This window comes from Dunckerocampus dactyliophorus, chromosome 4 (assembly GCF_027744805.1).
Source record: "Dunckerocampus dactyliophorus isolate RoL2022-P2 chromosome 4, RoL_Ddac_1.1, whole genome shotgun sequence".
Taxonomy (NCBI): domain Eukaryota; kingdom Metazoa; phylum Chordata; class Actinopteri; order Syngnathiformes; family Syngnathidae; genus Dunckerocampus; species Dunckerocampus dactyliophorus.
In genome coordinates, this window is record NC_072822.1 from 21977069 (window position 1) to 21999700 (window position 22632).

General features: G+C 39.5%; 1 protein-coding gene across 1 annotated transcript; it reads right to left on the reverse strand.

Moving 5' to 3' along the window:
* Nucleotides 1-80: 80 nt before the first annotated feature.
* ggt1a (gamma-glutamyltransferase 1a) lies at nt 81-13308 on the reverse strand. The gene is made up of 12 exons (XM_054774994.1): nt 13136-13308; nt 12636-12766; nt 12479-12568; nt 11599-11791; nt 9952-10112; nt 9649-9798; nt 9197-9333; nt 8817-9004; nt 7588-7715; nt 6662-6774; nt 6457-6570; nt 81-4386 (listed from the first exon to the last, which is right to left on the reverse strand). The coding sequence occupies exons 1-12, from the start codon at nt 13306-13308 to the stop codon at nt 4240-4242; spliced, it is 1725 nt and encodes a 574-aa protein (XP_054630969.1). The 3' UTR covers nt 81-4239.
* Nucleotides 13309-22632: the final 9324 nt, after the last annotated feature.

Sequence of the window (22632 nt, forward strand, 5' to 3'; positions counted from 1 at the left end):
GGCAGAGCAATACCGTCACCTCCTAGAGTTGAGGCATAGCAGCATACAACTCCATGAACACAACTTGCAGTTGCTTTGTCATGATTTCCTGTAAAGTAATGGATGCTCACCATAGTTGCTTGTAAGAGTTTAATGACAAGCATGGTCACAGACATGGCATGAGAACATTGCATGGTTTAGAAAAAATATATTTGCAAATATTTTCACAAACAACAATACATGAACTTCTACTCTACTATATAAAACATTTACAATTCAATACAAAGGAATAATTTAATAGTTCTAGAGTTGTAGTTAAAAAAAAAAAGTATTATTACAGTAGATCCCCGCTTTTTGCAGGGGTTTACGTTCCGGAACCATCAGATAATAACGAAAAATCACATGTATTTGATATGCCCATAAAAATGTCCATTTTTGACACACGACTCGCTCCTGCTCCTCCAAACACTCCTGCAATTGTGCAACTCCAATTTTGGATCAACATTTGCAATAAAAGTGTCGGTTGTAATTATTGAATTAGATTCACCTCCAGAACCCTCCCCTTTTCTCTTGGATTGTCATTGTTCACTCACAACACAATCCAGTCTTAAATACGCCTCACACTTGTTAAATGCATTTACATGATAAAATGTATAGGTACTCACCACCAGTGGCGGAATTTTTTAAATGTTAATACACATTTTTCATAAAGAGGATAACCAAGAAAAAAAGAAAATAGTTCAATTAATTAAAAAAAAAAAAAAATTTCAAATTGTTTTTGAATACGAGCGCACGTATTGTCGGTATGTAAGCGCACCCACTAAATTTAAAGAGAAAGAAAGATTTGTACATACACGTACGCCGCACCTGTGTGTAAGCCGCAGGTGTCCACTTTGTAAAATGAAATATTTAGTACATGCAAATATGTTACACAGAAAGATGTTTTAAACTTTTGATTAAATAAACACAACAGTGCGTGTAAGTTAAACAGTGCCAAGCAGTGCCTGCAACATGGCTAGTTGAAGAGTATCCTACCAGAAAAGTCAGAAAAGTCTTCCTTCTCAAGGGAACTATAACCACCAAAGTCGTCTTCTTCAGTGTCACAATTGAACAGCCTCATAATTATTTTGTCACACACTTTGTCGGCCTCTCTTTTGTTGTCTCTTGTTGTGTCGCATTTGTCTCAAGCCATTTGCCATTGAGCTAGAGCCAAAGCTCTTTATCATACAGTAGTCCAGCCTTTTGAAACATGTTGGTAATAGCAGACAGTTGGCGCCCGAGTAGTACAAACAGAAGCTGTGGTAATTCTACACTTGATCAAACTTACTTAAGATGTGTCAGAGATCACTGCATAAGATTTCAAAACGTGACACTAGCTTCCACTTCCCTCGGCCACATTACTACTTCCTGAAGCTGCACTCTAAGCATCATGGGCCATCTAGTTTGTTCTCTGTACAAGTGAAAAAAGCACTATACAAAGCATGGGAAAAAAAGTAGCGGCTTACACTGTACACCGGAAATTCTGGTTTTATTTATTTATTTTATTAACTAAAAACCTTTATGGTCATACCTTTTATTTGTACATTTGTACTATCCTTCTCCAGGAAAAGTTCCGATACTTTGTTGTAAAAGTCTGATCACCTACTGATGAGCTTGGCTATAGAATCCTCATTCTTGACAGTCAAATTTATTCATTCATTCAGCAGAGCATAACAGAGCAGAGCATATTTAATGCATTTGACTTGCTGCTCTCAGGCTGGTGCTGCACTGCTTCTGTCAAAAACCTTCTGACAGCACTCAATGAGTGCACTCAGAAGGGAGAAAGGACTTGCGCTCTAAGCCGAGAAGAGACGCGTGCGGCAGCCTCATCTTAGGTTTCTGCCCTGTATTTGATTCAGAAATATTCAAATTCAGTCGTTTTTATTTAAAATGTTAAAAACGATTCTCATACAGAAAATACATGTGTAATAGTTTAGTAGGCAAATATTAATATATATTTTATGTTATTATTAGATTATTATTCCAGAAGATGTGCAACAATCCTCAACTTTGGCAATGTTCAAATCCAGTCTGAAAACACTTCTATTCAACTGTGCATATGACAAATGAAAGTATTTTATCTGCACTCTTCATTTTTCAATTTTTAGTTTTATGGAATGATTTATGGAATTTTATGTAATGATTTTAGAATGATTTTATGAAGTGATTTTACCTTTGAATTACCTTGTGTGTGAATTGTGCTCTCTAAATAAGCTTGCCTTGCCATATTGTTATTAGTACTTAAATATTTGATCAAGCTCTGTCCCACCTGCCTCCCCTGACCGCACATCACTGCTCGCACTAATCAGAGTTACGGTGTAGCCTTTAGCCTGGTTGTCAGGCTAGCGCTAGAGGCTAGCAGCCAAGAGAAGGTGTTTCTCCGAGCCACGTCTACATAAACCACACCGCTTGCCTGTTGTAATTACAGTACCGACCTATGATGATTAACTTGTATTCACCTCGCTGCACGTTTTGAGGCCAAATTGGCTCTCAAATCTGGTGCTTCCACAGCCAAACCAACTTTTGCATCTCACAACACACATTACAAAATGGTGTGTTCAAGGACCGCTGAACAAAGAGTGAAATCTCAATGTCTGACAAAAAAACATTACCAGTGAAGCAGGCTTTCCAGCAGTGGTACATATGCAATCTGTACATTTTACTTGTATTATCACATATTTATAAATTATTGCCAACTTAGGGTGAATGAGATGTTTTTCTGTGGAATAACTGTATTTTTTGAAGAAAAAAAAAACATTTTGACAAAAAAATTAGCAAATTTGCGGGCGGGGCCAAGAATGCTGAATTGCGAATGTGCGGGGATCTGCTGCATACCTCTAAATACTATCAGTGTTAAATTACATTAAAAAGGGCTGACAAACTGTGCTTAACAGGTAAACAACCTGAGGTGTCTTTATTTTATTTAGTCTAGCTGCTTTATGACATGAAAACAAACCTAGACAAATTATCGAACATTGGGCCTCATTCACGAAAATCTTCTTAAAAGTCTTCTTAAGAAGTGTACTTAAGAAGGCGCGGGTTGGAAACTGCGCCGCATTCACGACACGTTCTTAAGTAGGGATAATCGTTCGCACCGGTGTTCTTAGGTTGATGAATGCCAACTGTGATGCCCGTGCATGTGAGCCCTAATTTGCATAGGTCACCGCCTATTATTTCCCATACAAGGTAAAAAATGTGCCGTGCGCAACAGGCAGCTGGAGGCGGAGATGGCAACGCGCAAGGGCAAGACTGAGGAGCAGCTGGACAACAAACGAAAGAAAAACTTCAATTCTACTGAAATAGAGGTGCTTTTACAAGGAGTGAGCGAACACAAGACCACCTTATTTTCACGTGCATCCACCGGTCATCAGACCATCCAAAAAGAGTCGGCATGGAGCACCATTGCAGGAAACATAAATGCCGTTTCCACGGGGAAACGCACCACTGCAGAAGTTAAAAAGAAGTGTTTTGACTTAAAATAGACTAAAAAAAAAAAAAAGATTGGACTGCACCGGAGGCATCTGGAGGAAACGGGAGGTGGGCCCTCAATCAAAAACCAAGCCATTTCGGAAACTCTAGAAAATATTTACACAATCATGATGGAAAAATAAAGTCAAAATACATAGTTTGTGTGTGACAATTTATTTTTTCTGTGGTTACATTGGATATTTTATTTTGTGGATATTTTATTTGCACTACATTTTTTGGGATCAGGTTGCAAAATCCATCACGAGGGCGATTACGCATTGAAAGTGCAAGCTTTGCTTGTGCGTAAGAGTCCTCCTGAGCGTTCGTAGAATTTGTTCTTAGATCTAAGAACTGTGAGTTAAGAACACATTTCATGAATGCCAAAAATCTTCGTAAGAAGGCTTTAAGAACACGTTTGTGCGTAAGAACATTTCATGAATGAGGCCCATTCTTTTTTTCCCCATAAAAATATATGTGGAAAACGCTACTACATTGACACTACACCACTCAAATTTGGACTTTAGAAAATGCCCATTAAATTATCATATTTTTTATGCATGGAACCGTTTGCAACTCACTCCAAATTACATGTTTTTAAACCAAAAAATGTAAGAAAATAAGATGACTAGTGTTCATGGCTGTCATTCACGGCTGTCTCGTACATACTGAACATGCAATCACATACATGGAGTCAAACGTGTCAAGGAGTCATTCTGTGTCACGTGTATGTCTGAGGGGAGTTTGGCACCACGTTCAGTATCCGACCGGATATCCTCCCTTCCTGGGGTCTGACTCTGCACAGATATGCTCTCCCTGCTGCATCACCACCTGGACCACAGAATCTGGGGTCTTCAGCAGATGCGTTACATGGTTCTTTTGGATCAGGCCTTCGAGGACACTCTGGTAGAACCACACACAGATACAATACATGAAGTTCTGCAAATATTTAGACTGACAGTTTAATAATGCTTAATTACTTAATTAATACTTGTTTGAAAAGAATTTGCAGTCAGGGACAATGCCAGAAGTCCTGAATAATAAATGCCGTATTTTTTTATCCCAGTTTTTCCTTTAAAAAGTTAACTAATAAGCATGTTATTCTTCCTCAGTGGATTAAGTGGCATAGAAAATAATGAATTCTTCCTCAATGTGCTGCTCCTATTCTTCCGCCAGTGCGCACTCTAACTAGTTCAGTCGCGTGTGTACGGACCAAAATTACATTTTTAAATGATTTATAGGAGCACGTTCGTAACCACAAAACATTATAACACAGAACGTTGTAACCCGTTATACTATATAAATTCTTATTATTATCCATCCATTTTCTATGCCACTTCTCCTAATTAGGGTCCCAGCTGACTTCGGGCGACCGGCGGGGTATTCTTATTATTATTATTTCAGTAACATTCAGTAACATGCAAAGTCTATAAAGGCAAGATGAGAGCCCTGACCTCAACCCCACCAGACCTCACAAATGTTCTTCTGAATGGTTTTGTATTGATGAAGTCATATCCTCTAATTATCTTTGCAATAGGCCTGATTGTCTACCATTGTACTTATTACATTTAAAAGCTGATACTAGCAATGCTCCGATCAGGGTTTTATGCTGCCGATACCGATACCGATTATCCATGACTGAAATTGGCCAATAACGATACCAATCACATACAGTAGATTAAGTGTGAATTTTAAAATTTACTATTGGCTATATCAGGGGTCACCAACGTTTTTTCTTGCGAAAGCTGCGTTTAAAAAATGAAAATGGCCAAGCACTACTCATTTTTGTAACATATATTTTAACATATAGCTTATTTCAACGCAAACAAACCGAATATGCTTGTTTTGCCAGACCATTACCAAAATGCAGGTATCCACAACTCACATTTTGTATTTCAGAATGCATTTCTTTCTAGTTTTCTCACATTATTAACTGAAAACCTTAATGAAAAGCAGGATTGCGGGCGCCTCATGTGGTCATGGGGGGGTACCTGGTGCCCGCGGGTACCACATTGGTGACCCCTGGGCTATATGATATGAAAGGGGAACCATAAAATTACCTTCATTTCGACAAAAACATATTTGAATTACTTTTTCAAAATCACTGGTGAAACCTACTCCTTCTTTAAGGAGAATTTGGATGCGAGATCAGCTTGATGGTGCTCCAGCAGGACTCCCAGGCAGTCGGACGAATCCAACCACCGTTTGAGCTAGCACACTAGCACACGTTTTGGCTACATTAGCCGCCGCCCGACTTATGATCACATCGCGAGCCTCAATAATTCACCACACCCTGCCAAGTGCCCGCCCCCCACATGCCGCACCAAACTAAAGTCTTTAACGCGCCATCCCAGTGAGACATTTTTCGTGGCTGAGTGCAAGACTTATATCACTCTCACAATGACAGGTAAGTCCCACACGGCAGACATGTTTGTTATGGCTTTGTGAAGGGAAAGTGGGCAGGAAATGGTCGCTATAGGCTGGATCAGGGGTCACCAACGTTTTTCCTTGTGAGAGCTACTTTTACAAAATGAAAATGGCCAAGAGCTACTCATTTTTATAACATTTATTTTCAGAGCTTATTTTAAACCCAAACAAAGCGAATATGCTTTTTTTACCAGAACATGAACAAAATGCTGGTGTCCACAACTCACATCTTGTATTTCAGAATGCATTTGTTTCTACTGTTATTTCATTATTAACTGAAAACCTGACTGAAAAGCAGGCTTGCGGGCACCTCATGTGGTCGTGGGGGGCTACCTGGTGCCCGGGCTGGATGCTGCAATGGGGTCGGATCGTCGTTATAAAGCAAGTATCTGCATATGTCGATACCGTGCTTTTTCACTGAAATCGACCAATACTGATCAGTGGCCAATCGATCGGAGCACCCCTAGCTAATACAGTTCTTTTAATTACAAAATTCAAAGAATTCAACAATAGACGTACTATTTTGTACTCCATATCTCCACATACCTTCTCAAAGTCCTGCTCCACTATTGTCATATTTGGATTGAGCTGATTGTGCACTCGCGGCTCAGTCACCGCTTTCCGTAGGTCGTAGTTGAAAAATAAGGAGTTCAGGATGACCTGTCAATAGAACAAAAGGGAAAATGTAACTTTCAAGAGTGAATGAGACTGCAGCACTGAGATTAGTGAAGGAGTCATGAACCAGTTTAACCAAGGCAGTAGCTGTGGTGATTTTGGTGCCTCCTGATGCGCCTACAACCATTTTAACCGTTTTGTCTTTGTCAAAGATGATCGCTGGAGACATGGAGGACAGAGGCCTCTTGCCTGTAACAGAGGAACACAATGGGCCAATCAATAATATTAATATAATAATAATAATTGCATAATTACATAATAATTTATGTAGTTGATCCCCGCACATCCCCGCAAATTTGTGGATTTTTGGTTCAAAAATGTATTTATTTATTCTTTTCGACGAAAATAGGCTGTTATTTTCTACAGAAAACACATTTCATTCATCATAAGTTGGTAATGATTTATAATTATATGATGATACGGGTAAAATGCACATCATACATGTAGCACAAAAAAAACACAATTTTCACATGTTTATGCCTTCATGCTTCACTGATGATGTTTTTGGTAAAGCATTGAGATTTCGTACTTTGTTTGGCGATGCTTGAACGCACCGTAGTTACAGTATATGCTGTGACTTACATTATTATTATCCTTTGTGGTGAGTGCCTATACATTTTATACTTTAAATGTGTTTCATAAGTGTTTGAGGCATATTTGGGGCTTAAAACGGGGAGGGTTCTAGCGCTGAATCTCATCTAATAATTCCAACAGGCACTTTTTGTTGACCCCAATTTGGAGGAGAACATCAACGTCAATCTATGACGAATCTACTGTTTTAAATAAAATGCTACAGTCTTACGGTTTTTCGTCATTAAATGGTGATCCAGGACATAACCCCCATGAAAAGCAGGGATTCGCTGTAGTTTCATTTGAGCTTAGCTTTCTAATAATGACAAATGCGGGAACAAGCAGAGGGAATCACTCGGTCTTGCGTAACAACACATGACTTTGTCTGTGTGAAAGGTAATTTGTCTAGGTCTCAAAATGAACCAATCTCACCTGGTTGGATGAAGTTGTTGGGTGAGGGAGGAATTCCAAAGCCATTAATCATGTGTGGAGAGCTGAAGTCATCCATTTCATCATTGAAGAGTATTCCTGTTGATCGAGACCTGACTTTGGATCCAAAGCTGGATGTATCAAAATGCATTAATTAATAATTGATAAGTAAATTCAACAGAACTCATTGCTTACTGACTGAGACAAGTGATGACCATTCTAAGGGCCCTGTTAGTTTTTTGGGTTTTTTTCTTGTTCGGGCCCAAAGTTATATTTTTTTCTGACGGCCCCAGATCTCCTGGCAACAACCCTGCATAAAGACCAAATTTGTTTCTACCGTAAAAAAGTTTTGAATTACAGCGATTGTTTACTTGGTGAATGGTGCCTTTTAGCTAAAAGTTACACAAGAAAGTGGCTTTTAGATTTTTAAATGGAAAAAAAAATCCTTTTTTCATAATTTTTCACATTGACAAAAAGATTCATGTCCAAAATGATCATGTCTGGTGTGAACAGACTACTCCACAAAAGAAGGGACGCTTACTGTGCCACAATTAGAAAAGCCTTGATCTAGGTTAGGCTAGGAATGACCAGAATGGTCAATAAAAAGATAGCGTTTCCTCAAAATTGTCGCTTCTGATCATTGACCCCTGGTCTATAGTGTCCCCAACCCTAAAAGAACCACTATCCACAGACACTGAGTCACCAACGCCTGGATGCTTTGTTTGTGCACTGTTTGGCTGTACGATAACTGAGACATGTTTGTGGCAATCTTGTTTGTTGAAAAACAAATCCTACAAAAACTGGGGTGTACGAAAGCCAAGGTTCCACTATATTTTGCAAATGTAATAATGGAAATACACAGATTGGCAATGTTACGTAGGGGTTTCCAAAGACCAACCTGAGGGACATTTTTAGTGGCCCACAACATATTTTGAACATACAATTAGGCACGCGTTTTAATTTCACATGGAAAACAATTACAAAGTCTTTATTTTGTCACTCGTAATACAAAGCTGAAATCTAGGCTGTTTTTTTAATATGTGTTGTTTTTTACATATAATTAAGTACACAAAAGATGAAGAGTATTGTCAAAGTGTCCCTCGTATCCTTCCATTTTTTTAAACAGTACCGTATTTGGCTCACGGTGAAAAACGTTTGGACACCCCTGATGTTGGGTATGTGGAACTGAATGGTGGATTGGTTGTGACAAGCCGGATAAGGATATATCTTACTATAGATTAATGGTGCTGGTGGCTGCCACCGCACTTCCATCTTCAGCCATGACTGACAGATGAGCCGTTCCATGGTTGTCAGGGACAAAATAATCCGGCTCGTAGTAAATGTCTGGGTGAGTGGTGTCATCTGTAATTTTCTTCCTTATGCTTTCTGCAAAGTAGTCCGATGTCATGTTTTGGATGAGCTGAGAAGAGTGGAACATGTTGGAGACACAAGACAATCACAAGACAAAATGAGTTTGTATCATTTTGGAAAAGTCTAATGTAATGCAAACATTTCTCCTCCAGGAGAGGATTCCAGCCACTGCGAGTATACCCTCATCCTGCAATGATATTAAAATATCGCTTTACAAGCTAATGATAACTTGGAGGCTTACATCTGTAATATTAAGATAACGTGGGTCCCCGAGTTTGCTCCTCTTCGCATAAGCAAAACGGAAAGCCTCTATGATGCGATGATATGTGAGAGTCTTCTTCTCAGCTGTCGAGACACTTGTGTCTGTGAAGTTGTACCCTGCAAAATATCCACAGGGAGGAATGAACAATCACATTTTCTTGGCCTAATCAGTTAATGAGCCTTCTCCATCGTTGTGCTAAAAGACAAATTTAGACACACACACACATGCACAGCATCGGCAGGCCGTATTACTCAACAACATGAATGTGGTGGGAACATGTTCTTTCTGCTTCAGTGAAAGCAGCATGCAAGTATTTTGGGGATGTTGATAGCAAATTCTATTTTTCTCCATAACAGTTCTCTGTGTCTAAAATTAGTTTGACCACAGGGAGAGACCGCGTGGAGGCACAAGAGCTTGGCCAGGCTGCTCACCATTCACTATGTTAAGAATGAGTGCCAAAACTGGGCCACTGGAGGGGGCGTCTGGGACATACATGGTGTACTCCCCAACCTGCAGCTTCAATGGATTTTCATTCAGCATTGGCTCGTACTCCAATAAATCATCCAAGGTGATAATCCCACCTAGAGCATTGAGAGAGGTGTCAGAGTTTATTAGGAGTAATCACCCTTGTGGTATCAAATGACACTTCCTTTTGTGTCCATACTTGTATAAGGTTAATTTGTTCTCAGCATATACACTATTTTTGTCACAGCTAATCGATAATAAAACAAGACCTGCTGCCTGGATGTCCTCCACGATGTTGTGCGCTACTGAGCCATTGTAGAATACATCAGGACCGCCGTCTGCTATTTTCTGGTATGTGTCGGCCAGTTTTGGGAATCTTATGATATCATTTTCCTTCAGAATGTTTTTTTGAGAGTCGCAAAACACTTCACTGGAAGATAAGAAGAGAACTAATGTTTAGTATGTAGAAGTTCAATAAGGCAGAGGGGTTAAAATTACAGTGGCCGTGAAGTGCAAAACACTTTACACTTCAACAAACAGTGAAAGCTTTTAACATTTCAGGAAACACATGAACATAATTCAGAACAAAGTACAATCATGCAAACTGGAAGGGGAATGTACTAAAACCCAAACTGACGGGAATGGAGGCCAGTAACGGTGCATTTCCTTCAAACGACAACATTTTGTCATTATTCTAGACATGGACCCCCCAATAGTCACCTTTACACTTGTATTACCAAATATAGTAGACATAATAAGAGTAAATAAGCCATTTAAGGTATAAATAAGACTTGTGCTTGTGTGTGTTGATATAAATGTGTTCCCTAGGTGAGGTGAATTGAGTTTAAGCTTGCCTTAGCCCGTGTTTTTATTAGGGATTTCTATTAAGGATTATTGTGCCTGTTGTGATATAATTCAAACCTCCAATAAAAGCCTGTTGTTTCGGCCATTAAGTTCGGTGTGTGTCTCATCAAACATGACTGTAACATTACTGGCACCTAGTGACCAGTGTAGAATACTACATATCATTCACGGCATCTTTGAATGTGTCTTCTGGGTGCCTTATATATTTTTATTTTGGTTAATTTAGCCATTTTTATGCTTGAATATGCTTCATTTAGGCAAAAATATGTAACATTTGCTTCAATATGCATATTTTTTACTAATAGTAGGCCATATTCAACCACGAAACAGCATGACTTATTAATTCACATATTCTGAAAAACCGTGATAGACCCAAGCCACAGCATTTCAACCGCAAAGTGGCGAGGGCCGACTATACTTTAAATATCTAGCAGTTGTTTCGCATTACTGCAAAAGGTGTCACACCAAATGGGAGAAAAAAGGGAATTTAATTTTCCAGGATTTTATTCAATAAGACTTTCCATTAATAAAGGTTTTGAGATTTACAATATGAACTCTGAACTATAGAACATGTGTAACCCGCCCTGTTTCGCACTGCCCTCACCGGGGCTAGAACACAGGAGGCGAGAACGCTGACCACACGGCCAAAAGACTGTCGACCGCGTGTTCACCGCAGCTCTTAAGGCAGATGGAGTGAGGTTTACCAACGTACACTTGCACAGGCTGGCATCCGTTACACATGGAACACCAAAAGTTTATGAACATCAGTGTATGCAGTCAAAAACACAGCAAAAAAATCCGATGTAATTATTCAGATAGTTCAAGACTTAAGGTAATTTAGAATAACACTGCAAATTCTAATGCTGGTTACAGCTTTGCTGTTAAACTTTAAAAATTATTTGGCAAAATTTGTCAGGCCAAATTAAAAAGCTTAACGGGCCGTATTTGTGTGAAGTTGTATTTAAATCATTATACGTTCTTTCAGTTAACGTGACCAAAGCAGAATTGCAGGGCTGCATCCGCCAACCGTGTTGGCAATGCTTCCTCCTCACCACAGGTTGGCGTTTCCTTGAATGGAATCCTTGCTTTTAAAGATGGCACGAGCCAAGGCTTTCCCAATAGGAAATCCCTCACGAGCCAAGGCAATGCTCGGCTTAAACAGCTCTCTCCATGGCAGTCTGCCATGTCTCTTGTGGGCCATCTCATAGCCGCGGATCTCCCCGGGGATGGCTATGGACAATCCACCTGTCAGGTTGAAACAACATTACTTGTGCATTGAAGCTCCTCCTGTCTAGTTTTTTGTGTCTGAGACATTAAGGCTACATTCAGGTTTTGTAGACATCAAGGCTACAAAACCTTGATAGTTCAATTTGACCTTGGAATATACATTTTTTATGACATCATGTAACAATTTACTCAGTTTGTATGCATTTACATTGTCAAAACTTGTGAAAAAGGCCAAAATGATACCATCCTAGTTTTAGGCACCCTTATGTTGGATACCATACCTTTCAGGTGGAGCTATACTCAACGCAATCAAACAATCAATACTTCTATGCAAAAGAAAAAATGTTTTTTCTCAAACAAAGCATTTCTTTTTTTTGTGATAAATAGTCATGTTCTCACACAAAAGAACATACAGCACGAGCAATTCTCCATCGTTCTTTGTTTTGCTTTTTTGCCTTAATAATAGGCAGGTTATGCACTTTCATGATGTCACATTATTTATGTAGATGATGCAGCTACAGTATTCCCATCCACACTCTGGGGTGCAAATCTGTCAGATCAGGGTTTCCAAGTTTAAATTGTACCATGGTAAACTGATCTACACTGCATCACTTTGTAGAAATGTGGCTATATATAAGATCAGAATGCCCATGTTTGTATAAGATATAAGAAAGAGGTTAAAGGGCATTGGAAGTGTGATTGCACCTGCACGAGAAAGCTGTGTGTTGTTGCCAAACATGTCTTCTGTGGCATTCTTGGGTGCTGTCTCCCTTGCATCAATAGTTTCTACCTTCCCTGTCGAGCAGAACATGTGAGCAAGGGTGAATTTTACTAACTAACACTTTCAAAATAATCTAGTCACCTGAGGAAGCATTGTAGATTACAAAGAAGACCCCGCCTCCGATCCCCATGCTGTGAGCATTAAAAAGGCCAACACATAGCAAGGCAGCAATAGCAGCATCCACCGATGAGCCGTTTTTCTTCAGAATGTCCCTAAAGACGCATGTAGTTATGTATGCACACGCACAAACACAATATAAATATCACATTTGGCTTCCAATTGTAGCCAAGTCCATTTTATTTATATAGCGTATTTTATTAAAAAAAATCGAAAGTGTTGCTCAAACTTGTAAAACAGTAAATATTAAAATGTAAAAGTATTAATGAATACAATAAAAACTAGCAATCAAATAAACATAAAACATTTAAAACAACAATAAATAATAAAATAGTTTTTTTAAAAAGTAAAATAAGTAACACCAAATCAAATACAAGAAGATAAAACAATAAAAGACACAGAGGGCCACACAACTCACGGCAAGTTAAAAGCCAAAGCCTTAACAAACATCTACGTCTTCTTACCTTCCAACTTCTGAGCACTTTCCAGCATCAGCAGCAACAGCAGCCTTTGAGAAGCAGTATCCTGTGGGGGGAGGCATGCTTTTCTTCCCCATGCCCATAAACATCCCCAGGAACAGGCTCACAACAGCCACGAGAAGTACCACCAGACCGGCAATCAGGGGCTTTGCAACCATGTTCCTGGAATGAAAATTCAACATAGAACATTCATTCCATGTGTCAGAGAAACATTTATTTAAGTTTAATGTGGTGTATTTGCACAAATAATAATCCCTGAAGGCTAAAGGAAGCTGAGGTGATGTCTAAACAACTATAGTATTGCCTATAAATAGTGCTACACAGAGTGTAGTGTGCAGTAAGGGCCAGCAAGGTCTTTTCTGCTGGCCTAAACACCATCAAAGCATTGATCTACATTTACAACTTAAATTCTAGTACTTGTTCTTAAAGGGATAGTTCTGATTTTTTGACATGAAGTTTTATGACATCCCCATCAGCAGCGTACTACAAGAGTGACTTATCCCCCCAATTGGTCCCGTGAGTCCAGTTCTGGTCGGAGATCTATGAGGAGGAACGTAGTTCCACTAAGTTGCTGGGCCATTTAAGTAAAGCGTTTGGCTTCTGAAAACAATATATATACAAAAGAGTAATACATTTGCGTCACAAAAATGCCTCCTCAAAAAAATTAGACCTCACAAAACGCTCAGCGTTCTATTTGTCTCTCGCCATATCCCTGCGCACTGTCGCCTGTGCTTTCAAGTGTATGTGAAGACGCTCGCGGTACACTCTTCTTCCGAGACGGAGTGCCGCAGCCATCTTGTTTACGCATGTGTTACAGCGAAAAAAGATGCGAGCGTCTTCATCAGATACACAACAATGCACAGGCAACTGACAGCATACACCAGATTGTTCTTCTGGGTATGGGGTGTCCTGTCTTTGGGGTGCACCAACCTTTGGGTCTTTGTGGTGTTACCAGATTGGAAGTGTAGTGGTATGTTGTGTTTGTTGAAAATCCTTCTGAGTTTCTCAGATAGGTCTTAGACATATGGGATGACAATATTATTGCGTCTGGTACTCTTTTCTTCCTCATCCACCTTGCTTTTGTTCTTTCTGGAACGAGATGCACTTTTTACAAACGACCAGCAGGGGTAACCACAAGCTTTGAGGGCATCCCTCAGGTGTTTGGCCTGTGGGCTGGTGGGAACATTATCAGCTCTGTGTTGCAGCGTTCTGATAATGCCCAATTTGTGTTCCAGTGGGCACTTCTTGGCTTCTAATTTTGACCCATGTGTCATTAAACATCCACATATCTGTTCCAGTGACTTGGTGGTGTTCCCTTAAAGAAGTTCAGAGCCCTCCTTTCCATGTCCTCCATGTAGAGGTTGCCACGATAGGGTATTCCGGTGAAGCCATAGTCATAGCACAACCGTGCTTTTGTAAAAAGTTTGTAAAAAGTTCCCATGAATTGAAAATATGTTGTATTGAGGCTAAGTTCCAGCAAATGACATATTTGTTCTGGGTTGCGTGCGGACCTATCTCGGAGGGTGTGGCCAAGGTGTAAAACGTTGCCTCACAGTTTCCACTGCATCCTGGGTTGTAATACAGGTGAACACGGAGGTGACGCCACATGAAACCATAGTTTCATTTTTATCTAGTTTTAAGTGTAATGGATCCCGGAACGCAACCCGTGAAGATCACTTTCCCAATTAAAGAATAGAAAGAAAGAAAGTATACCTTCTTGTAGACATTTGGATATTAAAATAAGGTAACAAAATATTACAGTCACCTGCCAATATGATGCTGTGCGGTGCTCCATTCTTCACTGCAAACTACAACCACAATAATACAAATGTTGTTAAATGAAATCTCTCACCATGTCAATCAAAAGTGAGCATCATAGTCTTTATAATGGATGTCATGGATATCAGTAGATTGTGGACGTGTAATGATATGGCCAGTAAATGTAAAAGCTGCTTTTTAGTTTTGCATAACCTTTAATTTCACCCCGATATGACAGTGTTGACAGATACAGTACAGTGGCTCTGTCGCCTCGGCCAGCACGTTGCTTGGTAGCAACGTCACATTCTCTTTAGTGTATTCTGCTCGCATCCTTTGACCAATTAGAATATCTGAGCCTTCATCCTTTAGCCCTAGCAGGATCTGCGATGCAAGCTTCTCAACAGCATGTTCCCTTGTGTGTTACTTCACATATTCCCTGTTTACTGCCTCTGCTGCTGCTAGGCAAGACTAATAATGCCACTGCTGCGACTAATTCAATGCAACTAAATCTAATCACCACAGTCTTGCTCTGAATCTCTCAGGTTGAGAGTTTGCCTCAGCAAGGACTAACCTAATTCATGGCATACAGATGACAACAATGCTCCTTCGCCGTGTATGCCCGGACCACCATCAATGGTTAAGTTGATAGTCTGAAACGTGTTGGTGGCAGTTTTCTTTTTCACTTCTCTGGGACGTATCCTACACATCCCAATAAGGTGTCCCTGCAAACTATAAAATTGAGGGATGAAATGATGTACATCATAATACAATTTGATAGCATAAGAATAGCATAAAATGGATGGTTACTCTACCTTGGTGTGTCTTTAGCAGAGGTGTACCTCATGTTGAAACACTCCAAATGTCATGTAAACACACCCATTCTCCAAATATCTTCTTTCTCTTTTCTTATTTACCACTTTGGTATTTATCTAGTTAATTATCTAGTGATTTAACTAATGTAATATTTGTCCACTCATCTTATTAAACAGTGTGTGACTTCCCTGAGGAAAAGAAAAGAGACCTCACATATGTTTCATTTACTTCTCCTAGACAACTTTGAGATCTGTGTGACATTAAACTGAGGCCATGTCCACAGGAATACGTATACTTTCAAAAACTCACGGTGTCAAAAAAATCTCTATCCACACGGTGACGTTTTAAAACTGTTTCTATCCACACTCCAAATACGCGGTCATGTGCATGCCAAAGGGGGGGGGCACAGCAGCCATGGCCTGTTAAGGCAATTATAACCAATCAGAGGCGCCAATGACGTCATTTCCGTGTACGTATGATAACAAACATGGCAATGTACAGTAGTAGCTCCATGTGGACTGCTAGCGAAATAGCGTTACTTTCCAGTAGTTTATTTCACGTCTGTCAGCAAAATTATTGAATATACAACTGAAAATGGATGAAACATGTTCTTTATTGAAATGTAGCAGATGTTGATTATCACTACAGTGCTGAGAAGTGTTGTTAATTTTATCGATCAAACAAGAACTCCATCGGCTGTGACGCTATCATTGCTAAAATAATTGTGTGTCTGGAAAATTGTCCTTGTATAATTGTCTCCACGACAATCGTTATGCAGAACAAGGCAGGCATATAACAGGGACGCTTTTAATGAGTGGGCGAAGCAGCTCAGTCAAATGCAAATTACAAGCTTCTTGCCATGCTAATGTTCCCACGTCATTCTTCCAAAACAACGACAAGTTGTCCCACCACCTACAGGCCCGATCAGGTGTTGTCCCAAATTGCCGTCGTTGGCGGGAGTGTCAGAGCCGTTTAGAGAGCAAAACAGCCACAGTAGCGTCCTCCGAAGCCCACAATGGCGCCTTTGTTTGTCAATGTAAAGCGAAAGGCATTGCACACATTCAATTATACGAATCTAATGTGGAAATAACGGCACATACCTGTACTTGTTACGTCATCTGTCAGCGACAAGCCAAAAGCTCAGTTTTCGCTGAAGCCGGAGTTGAATTGTAATTGTAATTGTAAGTGTAAAAAAATTCCTCAGGTCATGGCTTTTTATTTGGGACACCCAAGAGTGTCATTAGCGGTTGACTTGCTAACTATTACGCCACAAGTCTCAAGAATGTTAACACACTTGTATGGTTTTACAATTATAGATTTACATACAATTACATAGTTTTACAAGACACAGTCTGACATGCATAAAAATCCAAATACTGTACATATAAATGATGTATGAAAGAAATAAATAAACATTTAAGGTTACTTTTAACTTCATTAAAGACGTGATTGCCCACCTTGGTGTTTTGCTATGAGTTATTTCTTGAATTCAATAGTGTCTTCTTTGTCAAAATTCTGGCACTTATAACATTTTTTGGTTTCATTTTGGATTATTTATATTAATATAAATATATGTATAGAAAATATATATTTGGTAGTACTATATAAACTATAAAACATGTTTTGTCTTCACATTTTTGGCTTTCCGGAATGGACTAATTGTATTTACATTCTTACTTATGGGAGAATTTAAGAGGTTTAGAGTCTTTTTCGTTTAGAGTCGGACCATCTGGAACGGATTCATGACGCTAAACAAGGTTCTACTCTAGTACTATTTTCAGAAGTAATGCTTTATTTTCAAATTTACATCCCATGTGGTCATGTTTACAACTCACTGCATAACGTCAGCTGATGTGTAAGTCAGTGTTTGTGATTGTGAAATGATACAGAATAAAGATGCTGTATCAAAAGCATTAGCTGTTTTGTGTTTTCAACATCTGTATTTTCATTTAAATGTTTGTATTTTAAATTGCATATATTTAAATACACACTAAAATGGGGCCGAGATGAGACTCTTCCCCTGGGCTGGAGAGGAGTTAGCTTTGAGCAATAAAATTTTCCTCTGTGCGTCCACCTCACTTTATTTCTCCTCAGTCATTTTTAGGAGCAATAAATGAGAAACATTCTTTGACAAAAGAGAAACTAAGAATGAGGCTAAGATGAGAATCTCCAAATTGTCTTTTGAGCGGTGGAAGAGCAAGCTTTGAGCAGTCAAATTTTCCTCTGTGTAAGAGCAAATAACGAGGGTGGCAGTGATTAACACTGTGATGTGTCAACATGCTACCGAGAATAATTTCATTTGCATTAGCAAATTACGAGATCATGGCTTTTTATTTGGTACACCCAACCGTGCTTATGACTTGTAAGGACTCAAAAATGTCAAGCCTATGACTTCAGACTTAACCCAACTTGTTTTGACTTGAGACTTGACTTGGACCAGCAGGTCTTTACTTGAGACTTGCAAAGCACTGCCTTTCTCCCACCTCTGCTGTATGCTATTATAGAGGTTTTTCAAAACTAAAGCTCATCAAAACATACCTCCTCTCATCAATGGCGAAAGAACGCTTGAGCGGCCTGGCTGTCGTAAGCATCCACGGTTCAGGGAAGGCCTGCACAGGGCTCCAGTTTGTCCGGAGGCTTCCCTGACGCGCTTGTCACTCGTGCTGTCAGGCTCTTATTTACTTGGCATCACAGTTATGCCTCGGGGTGTGTAAATATGGAGGGATGAATATTTTTTAAAAGAAATGCATTTTCCGCTATGTTTTTTATTTACAAATCTCATGACATACTAAAATAGAAAAAGGTCATGTTGTTCTGCAGATGTGATGATTTGTTATTGAAGCTGGGATAGCTTGAAGTGTGACAGCTCTGATAAAACAAATTCGTGGCACTGGGGTGATTTGACATTAAAACTAAGAGCACCAGTCTATTATAATTATATGCTAATAACCAGACCTGGAAATTATTTTACAGGCATTAAAATAGATCAACCTGATGTATATTTTTAGATTTCTTCAACCATAGCAGCAGTGTTGGGCAAATTTCTTTAAAAATGTAATTACTTAGAGTTAATAGTAATAGGCCCATGTCACTTAAACTCTATTATCAATGTGGTTCTTTTTTTAACCAATCAAAAATGATCCTTACAAGGCCAACAGTTACGTCAGCATTTATTCCTCCTCTGATTGGTTGATGTCTGTCCATAATTCTCAAAGTTTCCAGTGCCCTTGAACGCATCATCACATGAAGAGCAGCACTTAACAACAACACAAAGAAAGCAGACAGACACAATGTTGTTCATCGTTCTGTTTGCATTATATGAAGAAGTGAACTATATATGTGTATATATATACATATATATTATATATATATATATATATATATTTTTTTTTAATTAGGTTTTATATGTCAGCCTGGGAAAGGGTTTGTGAGCCACTTTGTCTTCCAAACCAGTGCTTATGAGTGGGTGTATTTTATTTAATTTTTCATGTTTGTCTTGTAATAGATCATTTATTCTTGACCGATTCTGAACTGCTCCAGATGATGTTGTAGTGCAGAGGTTTAAAGTTGTTAAATATGATCAGTTGTAAGATAAAGCGTTAATTGGGTGTGTTGCTTTTGTAATAATGTTATTCATCTTCAGTTCTGTAATGCCACGCTTTGTTGTATTGCGTTTTTCTACACTACTGATGGTTTTATAGAATTGGGACATGATAGTGTGGTATTAGTTTTTCTCCATTGATAAGACACTAAATTCCATTCACCGCACATTTGCTCATTTGAACACACGTCACTCATAGGACACATTTTTCAAAAAGTGAACACTAGGAGGCAAAATTCCAACACTGTTCCAACACAGCTGTCACAATTAAGACACAACTGGTCACAGCTGAAAACACCTTTGCCAATGAACTGCACACTATAAAACCTGCTGAGAAACAGCTGTTCAGGATTGATGTCAGAGGAGCAAGAGGTCATGGTGGAAGAAGAGGACGAGGACCTGGACCTGCTCATGCACCTCATCCCGAACAAAGACCTACACTGAGACAAAGACCCACGAAAAAATATATAATTCCAGATGAAATTTGTGCCCCTGTCATTGATAAAGTTCTGATTCATGGAATGACAATGAAAGAAGCAGGACAAAGAGTGACACCCAACCTGAGCAGATAGCGTGAACAATTATTCAATTATTTAAAGAAGACAACAGGTATGACCATTATAAATGTATTTTACAGTACAGTAGGTTTAATTTACTTTTACTTTTTTTTCTTTTTTTTTTATCCTGTATTTAACCAACATCGAGAGGCCTTGACTGTCCAAATGGTGATGCAAAACTAAGATAAAACTGTGTGAAATCCAGCAACGGATAATCCAAGACAACAATTTCAGAGGAATCAACAATGTAACAACAATGTAATCCTCTCCACCATTGATCGTGTGCTGAAGAAAAATAGGATCAGCGTGAAGCAAGTCTACAGAGTTCCCTTTGAAAGGAACTCCCTCAGAGTGAAAGAGCAGCTATTTGAATGTGCAGGTGAATATATGAAATTACTTTTTGCTGTAGCAATACAAGCAGTCACAAATGTTCTGAGAATACTGGGAAAAATCCTGGTTCAGAAGTGCGAGTAAAAGTACAGAACGTGTAAATGACTGACTTTCTGTTTCGTGTTAGTTCCAGAGTTTTGCAATTAGCTTCTGATGATAGGTCACATAAATACACCTACAGTATGTGTATGAGGCTGTTTTCAACCTGGCCAGGAGAAGAGGGAGCAATATCACTGGAAAACGGGCTATAGTCAACGTCCCAGGTCAGTATGGGGGCAATGTAACCCTCTGTGCTGCAATAAGCAATCTTGGGGTCACTGTCATGCAGTTCTGGGCGCACACAGCACCCAGCATTTGTTGACTTTCAAGATGGACTTCGTGAGGGCCTATTGAATTGGTGCGGCAGGGCAAGAAGACACTGTTTTTGTTGTCTGGGATAATAATTTTCATAGAGGACTGTTGATTCGGCAATGGTTCGATATGAACCCTCAAGTTATGAATTTTTCTGCCACCATATTCTCCTTTTCTGAATCCCCTTGAAGAATTCTTCTCTGCGTGTAGGTGGAAGGTTTGAGTGGCAACTATTTGGGGAAATCACTCTCAATCAATGGTCTTGTCATGTAATGTTTCTGTTGATGCATGTCAGGGCCGGATCAGACGCACTTAGGGGGCGTATACTGCGAAAGTGGCTTAACAAACCCGGGCTCCACAAAACCCAAGTTCCCCAAACAAAGTTAAACGGTACTGCAACAGTGGTTATGAACTTAGTTTGTCAAGTCCAGTTCTCTGCTTTGAGCTCAGTGCGCTAAGGGGCGTTTGTCATTCTACTTCCACTCAAAAGTGACGCGATACCAGCCAGTGTATTTTACACAAGATGATAAAGTAATTATTAGAGCTTTATGAGTTGAGATTATGGCCAAAAGCAACACTGTCTCCGCCAATAGAGCGAGGGATGCTGGCAGAATAATGCTGAGCATTTAAATGCGCAAGTTAACACTTATTATACTAACTACTGTATACCCTACTAGTCTGTTCAGTGCTTATTCCTCCAGCAAATATTGTAATAAAAGAAGACTAACAGGCTGAGTACACGTGCAAGGACTGCTGTGACTTATAAGTCTAACATTGGCCGAGTTAATATGTCCTATTGCATCTTATTCCTCATGCACGGCTCAAAAAGTGAGCAAATGTAGCATATTCACTGAGATGAAAATCGATCTCTAAAAGAGAATTTCACCAAGGAACGCTAGCGGATCAATGTGATCTCAAAGTAGCCACACCCGTCGTAGTGCTGCTCAAATTATCCTTGCTCCCACATCCAGCGGGTTCTCAATAAATGGTGATTCCGTCTCCAAATGAGTTACAGTGAAACAGCGGCACTTACATAGCTGATTTTAAGGTGAAAGTCTGGCACCGGGTTATGAGTTTAGCCTAAGTTACCATGGTGATGTAGCTGCTTTAAAAGAGAGCTGCCTTCATTGGACAGGCAAGCCTGGCTTTACACTCAACACACCCTGCTAACCCACTAAACTCACTTCGCAGTGTACCCTCAGGTCTTTCTATACTTCCTGGACAGAGAAAACGTAGCTTGTGATGTTGATGAGGTCCTGTGGCCTGACCAGGCTGAAAGAATTGATGCAGATGTGGTGTAAATATTTGCATACTGTACTATGTACAATACAGTGCTGTATCTTTTTTTTTTATTGTATGCCAAAAAACTTGGACGAGTGTTTTGTATTTTGCAGTGCAGCGTCCTACTTTTGCTCTTTGTGTGATCATTTCCAAAATTTGTTTAATTTTGACGGTGCGATTTTGACACAAGTGTGCAGTGCTTTTGTGAATTGTCCTAATAAAGAAAATAGGGTGCAGTGTTTTGGGAAATTGTGTGCTATTTTTCAGGGACAGTGTCATCAATAGAGGAAAAACTAAGAGGCTGAGTGGGTTGCTTAAGTCCCCACTGAAGGCCAAGTTACCAAATGCACCGTCTGCCACTGCTTAACATTCAAAACTTTTAAAAACTGTTAACATCCATTGGCTTATTCCTTTTCTAAAAGGTATAAGACGTTTTAACATCAGGGTTTTCAACAATACTGCATATATTACATGATTCTCATGTATTTATGTTCAGCTTGTCCCTGGAGTAGTGCCATGCTCAGGGAGTAGCTACTGCCATTGATATGTGCGGTGTGTCAGCCCTGTCTCTTGTTGAGCTGTAGAAATGCTGGCCTGAAAGTATGTTGTGCTTATTATGCACCGTCAGTTTTAAGTGGAATGTCCATTTAAATGTCAAATTAGTCGTCATATTTGGAGGTGTTTGAAATCGCCATGTAAATTGCTAGCACATATATGGGATTTTCAATGTA

Coding starts and splice junctions, on each gene's coding strand:
- ggt1a (XM_054774994.1), bottom strand. CDS start 13,308: ATGGTTGCAAAGCCCCTGATTGCCGGTCTGGTGGTACTTCTCGTGGCT. Junction 9,799..9,951: donor GGAGGACATCCAGGCAGCAG/GTCTTGTTTTAT, acceptor TCAATGCTCTAG/GTGGGATTATCACCTTGGAT. Junction 9,005..9,196: donor GTTATCTTAATATTACAGAT/GTAAGCCTCCAA, acceptor CACTCTTCTCAG/CTCATCCAAAACATGACATC.